This window comes from Nanorana parkeri, unplaced genomic scaffold (genome assembly GCF_000935625.1).
Source record: "Nanorana parkeri isolate BGI_ZX_2015 unplaced genomic scaffold, ASM93562v1 scaffold2742, whole genome shotgun sequence".
Lineage (NCBI taxonomy): Eukaryota > Metazoa > Chordata > Amphibia > Anura > Dicroglossidae > Nanorana > Nanorana parkeri.
In genome coordinates, this window is record NW_017309010.1 from 95,173 (window position 1) to 105,232 (window position 10,060).

At 45.6% G+C, this 10,060-nt stretch overlaps 1 protein-coding gene across 1 annotated transcript; it reads right to left on the reverse strand.

Moving 5' to 3' along the window:
* Positions 1-2,973: 2,973 nt before the first annotated feature.
* On the reverse strand, positions 2,974-3,894 carry LOC108802243 (olfactory receptor 51E1-like). The gene has a single exon (XM_018574113.1). It carries the CDS (start codon positions 3,892-3,894, stop codon positions 2,974-2,976), a length of 921 nt encoding a protein of 306 aa, XP_018429615.1.
* Between the last annotated feature and the right edge of the window lie 6,166 nt (positions 3,895-10,060).

The following is a 10,060-nucleotide window of genomic DNA, read 5'->3' on the forward strand; positions in this document are numbered from 1 at the left end:
AAAGTGTCAGCACCAATTCAGAGCCGAGTGATACACAAATAAGAGACATTTTTGTTAATAATTAGGGTACTTGAATGTATTTTTAGGATTTCACTCCTGAGTTTAGTGTCACTTTAACAGACCAAAAGGAGCAAATAATAGAAGTTGATTATTATTATAGTATTCATATAGCACCAACAGTTTGCGTAGCGCTTTACAATATAAGGAAGACATTACAATCACAATACAATTCAAGACAAGATGGTAAGGAGGGCCCCGCCCCTGAGGGGTTACAATCTAAAAGGGAGGGAGAAGGGATATATGAGGAGGTAGCTGTGAGGGGATGAATTGTTTGAGAACATGATGGTTAGGTGGGATTGGCTTCCCTGGAGAGATGAGTCTTAAGGGATCGCCTAAAGGCAGTCAAGGTGGGAGTCAGGGCTCCTAGAGAAGCCCTGGAGGCGAGTATGGGAGGAGTGGACGAGGGAGCTGGAAAGCAGGAGGTCTTGGGATGAGCGGAGCGGACGGTTAGGATAATAGTTGGAGACAAGGTCTGAGATATATCCGGGGGCGGAGTTGTGGACGGCTTTGTAAGTGACTGTTAATATTTCGAATTTTATCCTCTCGGCGAGTGGAAGCCAGTGGAGGGATCGGCAGAGGGGGGTGGGGGATGGAAGCCAGTGCAGGGATTGGCAGAGGGAGGTTGCAGACACTACTGTCCAGGATGAGACCTAGCACCTTGGCATGGGGGAGGGTTGGATAGTTGTGTTATCAATCTCAAGGGAAAAGTTGGGGGAGGGTGCACGGGCAGGAGGAAATAACATGAGCTCAGTTTTGGAAAGGTTGAGTTTTAAGAAATGTGACATCCAGACTGATATGTCAATTAGTAGATTAGTGACACGCAAGGACACAGAGGGGGGGAGTTGTGGAGTGGAAAGATAGATTTGAGTGTCATCGGCATAGAGATGGTATTGGAAGCCATGTGAAGTTATTAACTGACCAAGGGTGGAGGTCTAGATGGAGAAGAGTAGGGGTCCAAAGACAGGGCCTAGGGGGACCTCTATGTAAAGAGGAAGAGGAGGGGAGGGGAGTTAGAATTGTAGGTGACACTAAAGGAGCGCGTAGCTAGGTAGGAGGAGAACCATGAGAGAGCAGAGTCTTGTAGGCCTAGCGAGTGGAGTTTTTTGAGGAGCAGCGGGTGGTCAACAGTGTCAGAAGCAGCAGAAAGGTCTAATAGCAAGAGTTGTTTTTAGCAGTTAGTAGGTCATTGGTGAGTTTTAGGAGTGTTATAGAAATTAAAATACGCTTCCTGCGCATAGAAATCCGCTGCGCTTAAAAGCACAGTTCTCTGCTCTCCCTGTATAATTCCTTCGAGTTCACTCGGCAGTCCCAATGAAACACACACAGCTGTTGTCACGTTGGATCCTCAGTCTCTGTCCTCCTGAATAGCGTCAGATCCTTTTATTTATAGAGGTAACAGCAGGAAGTGATATCTCCAACAACCACCACTTCCTCATACATTTGCATCACAGAGTCAGCCAATGAAACACATGTATACATCTGAATAGACAATAGAAAAGGGGAGTGTATGCTCATGCATGTGAAGCACCGTGCACAGTTTTCAGCTGCTAGTTCATGTTTCACGTGCACATTTGTTAACAATGGAAAACCATGTGCAATGGATTTCCCACCAAAACACTTACACAAAGGAAGCAGCGTGCTGACTGTGGATGCCGCCTCAACCAGACCTGTGCATATACTCTCCCGTTACCACTGGAGTGTACTTTATCCAGCGTTGCTCAATGAGCAATGCCCAATAAACCCCGGTTCTCATGAATGCGAGCTTATCTGCAGGAACAACGCCATATTATTTCCAGTGCGTTGATCAGACGCACCAAAAAGACACGAACGCATGTTCCTTTCATAAAGGCAGATATGTATCTAAAATGATACTATGTCCCCAAAGCAAATGCATCCACGCCAAGCAAATAAATCCGCGCATTGCGCAGGGGCCCTCGCCGGCGTCCATGCATTCGCTAAGAAGACATAGCCACGCACATCAATCTCCCCCGGCCAACAGCCCAGCGCATAGCACATGGACCATTCGCCAGCAGAGACCTCTGCGCATAGCGGCCGCGTCTCCACATCCACAAGAGGAAGATATCTGCTCCAATGGTTTACCCCCAGTGCTGATTAATCCGGGTCACGTTCCAATAGAGCGTAGCCCAAAAATCCTGACACTGAGAGACATGATGACAATATTACAATATACTAAAAACACATCCTAATAAAATTTCCACAACAGGAGGGCGGTTTCAGTGGAGTGTAGGGGGCGAAAGGTTGTTATTAGCGAGGTGGCGACTCAGGCGGTTGTAGATAAGGCGTTCTAGTAGTTTAGATGTGAATGGGAGTAAGGAGATAGGTCTGAAATTATTGAGGTTGGTAGGGTCCAGTGAAGGTTTTTTGGGTATTGGGGTGACTAGTGCATGTTTCAGAGGGGAAGGAAAGATGCCTGTAGAGAGTGAAAGATTGAAAATGTGAGTAAGAGAGTGTAGGATAGAGTAAGAGGGTGACCGAAGTAGTGGTGAGGGAACAGGGTCTAGAGTGATTGTTAGGGTGTACATACACTAAGAGCTACCCTTGGTCCTGAAGGAAGCTAATGAGATATCACTTTATGTTTAATACAGTTGTGTGCAGACATGTTTATTACATTTCTAGTGGACCACACATGGCCAGATTAGATCACCAGATGCTGTTACATTTGTTCTACAGGCAATACATTTGACAGTCCATAGTTCTAAACAATATGATGTTTGGCATAGGTCCTGCATGCTCCATATTGTGCAAGGGACAACTGAAGTCATTGTGCAATTGTCCGTCCAAAAAATCCGAAGTTGGCCTGCACGCAGGGTTATCACAGAGTAATCCATTGCAGGACAATGAACAGTAGAGGGGATCTATATTAACCTTTCTTGGACCAGGACTGGTAGATTACTAGCTGGTGGAATACATCTTCTTAATGCTTTTACTGAACACTTCATCTCGGATGCCATAAATCAGAGGGCTGAGAAGTCTCGGCAAACACATGAACAGCAAAAAATTGAACATAATCACAAAGAGAAAATAATCTCCGCGGTATAATTCTGAAAATGAAGAGGTCAGAGAGAGCAGACATAGAAAGAGCTGGACTGCATGAAGGATCACGGTTCTACCAGCCTTGGAGGCTGAAGACTTCCCAGAACCAGTTTTTCGAGCTATTAACATAACCTTGATGTAGGTGAAGAGAATGACCAGAGACACCAGAATTAAACTTACAATTATGGTTGAGGATTGTATGGTGCTCTGAGCTGGTAGAACAATCAATGACTGCTGCTGGCACAGTAGATTCTGGGAGAAATATTTCTTCTCAACAGAGGAAATGAGGACTATCAGATCAGCCATATTAGGAACCAACCCAACAAACCACATTGCTGCAATAGCAAAATATGTCCTCTGGGCTGTACACAACATGATGTGTCTGAGAGGGAAACAAATAGCCACATATCGTTCCAGGGCCATGAACGCCAAGTTGTACGGAGTGATTCGGAATGTAGCTGTGGCACAGGTCACCAGAACATAGCAGACAGGTACAGGAATATATAAGTAGAATCCAATGCCAAAACACAGGAAGAGTGCAAGGCTTAGGTGTATTGTGTCATTGATGAGCATGTGAGCAAAGAGGATGTATCGTGCATTCTCCCGGACATGAGGAGTCGTGAAGTAAACCATCAGAAGGACTACGATGAAGTAGAAGAAGAAACACAGGCAGAACATAGTGACTACAATGATAGTAATCTTTACATTTTCAAACAGTTGGACGTTTTGGGTGCTAATGTAAGTCTTGTTGTTGAAAGTACTGAGTATGGTTAGGTTCATCACTGGGGGATGGTTTGAAATGTCTAAAAACAAAATATATCAAACAATTCTTAATATTAAAAACAACAATAACCACAAAACTGGTACGCAGAAAAACAAGTACATTGGATTATGGAGAACCCAGTGCTGGCATTATTTGGCGGGCAGTTTTTAATATTGGAAATAAGTGAATATAATGATACTTCATAACTTGACAACTAATCTCAAATCAACCCTTTAGGATCACTCTAACACCTAAGCTGCACCAAACTCAACCAAATCCCTAAATCTAACCCTGAAAACCAATCCTCCTACAAACACTGCTTGACTAACATTAAAACTGACTCTAACTCTTAATCCTTAACATAATTTCAACCTTGAAGCCTCAAGTTATAAAAGTTAGGCCTCAACATAACTCTTTCTTTTTTTACAATGTGTTTGGACTTTAAAAGCTGCCATGTGTGAGCAACACACTGGAGAGGAGGTGGTCTGCTGATCTCACACAAAGCACAGCGGTCTGACAGTGCTCCAATCAACAACGATTATGCTTCCACCCATCAAAGTTATACAAATGTATATACTGCCTTTCTATAGGTGAGCCAGCCATGACAGTAGCCTTGTGGTATCAGTCATTGGTGATGGTCAATCTATTCCCCTGCATTAGGCAGATGTGGCTGAGAAATCATTGCATATTGAGAATATGTGAAATCATTCCACACCTGCAGGGGACAATTCAGTATGTCTTGGCTGGTAATGCCACCATCTGTGCTGAATACTCTTCCAGATAGGACATTCAACAGTACCAAGGGCATTCAACGGTACCAATGACTGGGGAGGATTTCTAGCATTATAAGGTCTGTTAAAGTTGTTACAGACTATTCCAGCCATTACTGCTACCTTTTCCTACCTGTCTTTTAGTAAATTTCGGGAAAACGTAATTTAAGACCACAGCTGCGTACACAACATGGGACAGTTTCACCCTAAAGTGACAATGTTCTTGCCAGTGTTGATGACCACGTTGTAGAAGGAAAGTGGCTTGCAGATTTATTGGTGAATGCATGCCAGCAACTGGTCCACTGCCTGTCTTCTCTCCCCCAGACACATCAGGGGTGATATGGCATAGGATCATTTCACTGTACACATGTAGCCAGGAGGAGGAGACGCTGCGGTTGACCCAACTGATCTCAGGGATGATGACGCCTGTGAATAAAAGATGAGGATCTGCTTTTGCAGCTTAATCTGACAGGGGTTCTAGCCTCCTTGACTCTACTAAATAAAGCATGTTTACTTCTCTGTGTGTTGGTGTTGTGTTCTGCTCACTGCCTGTCTGGTAAAAGGTTGTCAGCAGAACAGAAATTGAGGGGGAATTTCTATAATGGAGCCCTGGATAGAAATATAAACCTGACAGGGGTTCTAACTAGAGGTGAACCCAAATGGAATTTTCAGACTGAAATATATCCCACCCTTTCCAGGTGTCATTGTAATATATCCCACCCACTTCCAGGTGTCATTGTAATATATGCCACCCACTTCCAGGCGCCATTGTAACCAGATAATCAATGTTATTTACTTTATCTGTCAGTGATAAGAATGTTATGGCTGATTGGTGTATATTTGAACATGTACAAGCTTTATTCTACCACTAACATCTCAGTTTTTGACTCACATATTAGTGAGTCGCAGTCCACCTTTATCAAGGTTGTGCCTCACCAAAATGTTGGCCATACAATAAAGAATCTTTATTTATGACATGCCCCTTCAAATTCCTTTAAGTGCCTTCCTTCCACCAGTACATCAAGTACATGTTGGATCGCTTCTCGGCCTTTTGGCTAAGATCAAGTGTAGTATCTGTTCTTATCAGTTGCCGGTGGAAGAACGACACCACTCCTTCTCGAGGTGATTAGGATGGTGGCTTAGTATTTACCGGCGTAATTGGTGGGTGTCAGATGGGGTACAGTCCCTCCTGGTTAGATTCTGGCCCAGTGATGCTGGGCTTGTCACCGGTGGTAGGGATGGACCCCTGACGGCACTACCTTCTGATGGGAATGGCTGCGAAGCTTGGTCGAGGCTAGAGGGTTGGGAGGCGGCAGAGCCCGTGGTGTTGTGCCCCCTGGGGGTGGCGTCCCAGGGGTGCTCAGAAAGTCACTTGGGTGTGGGAGACCCACTTTGACTCACTGTGCACTTGGTCACACACCACCTTGCAATTTCTGCACAACGCCTCTTGGACAGGCCTTATGGCTAGTCCGGGGCAATTTTTTAGCACCCGGCCCCTAGGGCCTGTCAGCGTGGTGCACTGGCACTATTCCTTTATTTATTGCACCTCATGCACGATTGGCACTTTTTTTATTTTTGCTTATTGACCCAGATTGCTTAGGGTGCAGGTTCCTTCGGGGCCTATTCCCGATGCTGGGGAGGAGGTTCTGTGCCCTAATATAGGGTTCTCTGCCTTCTCCCGAACCAGGGAGTCTCTCTTCGGGAGAGCTCCCTACCTAGTACTGGGTGGGACCTGTCTCGGCAGGTCCCCCAAGGATCGGGGTCCGCCAGTCTCCGGGCTGGTGGACCAAAGTATCTCAACCCCTGCCAGGTGCCGTGCCCCCCGGGTGGTCGGGAATTCGAGGTCCCTTCTTTATTGAAGGACCAAGCACCCTTGTGCACGTTTTTGTGTGCTGTGATTTCACGGTTCACTTTTTTTGTTCACAGGGGGAAGTTTGTTTTATGATGCACGTCCACGGGCTCTTAAAAAAAAACAAAAAAAAAAAACATGTTGGATTATAGTTTAGTGAGCACCCAGAAGTAACTCTGCATGTATGTGAGGATCCTCTCCTCTCTTCAGGTCTGGAGGGGGTTATGTGAAATGACCCTGCCTGAACAGACTATCGTTTCGGATCTTGTTGTCTATCAGGACGTCTGAGCCTTTGCAAAATGTAAGAATGAGATGTTCTACAATAATAGCAGTGACTCCACTAAGAAGGAGATTTAAGTTATAAAAGGGGGATTCTCCTTTTGAGAACCCATGTTTTACTCTACACTCTTTAAAGAGATATGAGCTCTTATTCCACTGACTCATACAATAGAACAGTGAGATAGGGGAACACGCGTGTGTTGCACTACACCTGAGATGGGGAATGATTGGAGATATTCCTTACCAACACAGTCAGCAATGCAGGGGCCCCTGGGGATCTACGTGACTGTCACAGGGCTCTAACAAGTCAAACAGATGGTGTGTGTCGTGCAGGTATTATTGGTTAAGTATCTTCTTTGTTTAACTGACTCCTTAGGAAACTGGATACTGAAGGGACAGTTGTCTGGAACCCTTGGCCGTGCAGAAACAAAGTCTGACTGCAACTTCCCTGCAAGGTACTAACTGCAATGCCACTGGAACCTTAGTTGTATTAAAGGTGGAAGGCTGATGCAGACTAACCTATCGCTGGCCCTCATCTCACTGAAGATCCCTGCCTAAAAATCCTAAGTGCTCAAGTAAGGGCTCATTCACATGGGCACAGAGGTCAGTGCCCTGCTACGTGCCAATGATCATAGGCCACGAGGTGATGTGCACAGGCCACCTGTACATGTTAATGACAGGCTGCAGTTGTACACTGGTAATCACATCCATCCACAGGTTTAGACAGCCTGACCGGTTTACAAGCTTTATTATCTACGAATGAGTTAGTACTACTCTGCGACCAGTCTATTATAGCCAGGTGTGAGATCTCCATTGCAGCTGCAGCAGGACCCGGACACAGACTGCAGATTGCACAGTCAATGCAAAGCAGTAGACTAGTGAAGTCATCATCTTTGCTCACATTGCTCTCTCCACCTGTTAACATGTTTTTTGCCAGCGCATGTGTACTGCTGCAAGGCTTGATTAGCTCATAGTGGTGACCTCCTCCTAGTCTGGTGTTCCTAAATGAGGGATTTTAGGAGATTTTTTTTTAATGAATACATAGCTGCATTGAGATTTTTTCCATGTGTCTGGAGTTCAGCTTTAACTATCGGTTAATGTAACTACTACTGATGTAATATGAAGGCATCAATGTGTGTGCAGGGACGCTAAAGCAAATGAGCATGACATTGCCTGTGCAGGAAAGTGAACACTGAGCACCAACACTGGCTAAAGGTGGCCATACACTTTACAACCATCGCAAGAGCTTAGTCTTGCGATGGTTGTAAAGTACTTAAAAAAACGTATGATCTGCCCATCTTGGACAGGCAGATCGTACTTGCGATCATCGCAAGCCCTTGAGGGGCAGGCTTGCGATGACTGCAATGAGGGGCGGGCTTGCAAGCACGGCAAACGGGCAGTGTGCGCGTGCGCACACCGGCCCGTTTGTCAGTTGTCGAACAAGCAGGCCACTCACTCGCTGAGAATCGTACGATTCCCGGCGGGTTTTCCAGCCTGCTTGTTCGATGGAAGACGTGCGACCGTACAGTAGAAACGGTCGCACGCCTTCCATACACTGTACGATTCTCGTACGATCGCGGGATTTCCCGCGATTCTCGTACGAGAATCGTACAGTGTATGGGCACCTTAACTCAAGCTAACTCAAACCCAAAGTTTGTTTGAAAGCCCAACAGAACTTTCACTTTAAATCAGCTAAATACACTAAAGGTGTGCAAAGTCTTAAGCTGCCCATACACCTTGCGATGATCGGACGACACTTTTCGTCCGATGTTCGAACTGTCGTATGATTTTCGTAGGGCAGCCCCATCCTGCCCCGATTATCACAAGGTTGGATCAGCAGTAATTAAATAGAAAGCACCTGGATGAATTACGTTAATCGCACGTATTTTCGTCTGCGCATCTTACTGGCTGTCTTTCCTCGCTCTCCTGGCTGTCTCTCCTCACATTTCTGGCTGTCTCTACTTGCTCTCTTTCCTGGCTGTCTCTCCTTGTTCATCCTCCTGGCTGTCTCTCCTCTCTCTCCTAGCTGTCTTTCCTCGCTCTCTCTCTCCTGGCTATCTCTCCTCATTTTCTCTCCTGGCTGTCTCTCGTCGCTCTCTTGGCGGTCTCTCCTTGCTCTCTCCCCTGGCTGTCTTTCCTCTCTCTCCTGTCTGCCTCTCCCCGCTCTCTCTACTGGCTCACCTTGCTGTATTTTACAAACAGTGTAGTGTAAACTAATATTCTTTGATGTAATACATAGCAGCACTTCAACCCCCAGTATCCAGCAGAAAGGTGTCAGGGAGCTCGGCTCAGCAGACTCAGGCTAATAGGTAATCATGTGTGCACAGCGAAATAAATATACCCAAATGGAGTAAAGGGGCCGCCATTCCCCCCTTCCTGATCTACCAGCATCAGCTTTGAGAGCTACTGGTAGATCACCATCTACCTAATGGGCACCCCTGCTCTACAGTATGCTGGCAGGGGACAGGTTTTTCTACTCTACATCTATTTCTACATGTCTCTGAAGAGAATCATGAGCTTTGCTGATGGCAGAGCTATGGGAAAGACCGCTGCTTTCTCACAGAGAGCAAGGGACCTTCTCTGCAGCATGCTGGCAGGGGACAGGCTTTTCTGCTAAGGCTGAGGCTGCTTTTTAAAGAAAGAAAACTGTAAGACTTTACACACCTTTAGTTTTGATGCACCTACAATATATTTAGCTGATTACAATTAATTTGTACTTTAATAATTTATCCCTAAATGTGTTCTCATTTTATAAGGAATGCAGTTTTATCCTATTTGTACTTACAAGGATGCTGTTGTGAATTCCAGACTCCAGCAGAGAGGTTGATGGGATTTGAAGGTCTTCTTGTAGATGTTGGGTGAGAGTTCTTGTGCAGCCTTTGAACTCTTCTATATCCTTAACACTGTGTTCAGGGGGAAGTTGCAGGTCTCTTTTAATAGCCTCTAATAGCCTCAATAGGCTTCGGCAAATGTCACGGCACATAATTGTACATGACAAGCTAGTTAACCGATTCATTAGGTAATCCTTTTGTGATCAAAACAAGAAGGGTTCCAAGGGGTCACTGGTATGCGGTAATGGTTTCCCAAAGGAGTACAAGTGAGCAAAAATGTAAGTCATCAGATTCTACAGATGAGGCAAACAAAGGCCTGACTATTGTGGGAATTAGGGATGTCCCCATACCGATGCTAGCATCGGAATCGGGCCCGATACAGGGCATTTTGACAAGTACTTGTACTTGTCAAAATGCCCCGAAGCCTAGCGCCGAAGCTTGCGCTATGTTTTTC

Coding starts and splice junctions, on each gene's coding strand:
- LOC108802243 (XM_018574113.1), bottom strand. CDS start 3,894: ATGAACCTAACCATACTCAGTACTTTCAACAACAAGACTTACATTAGC.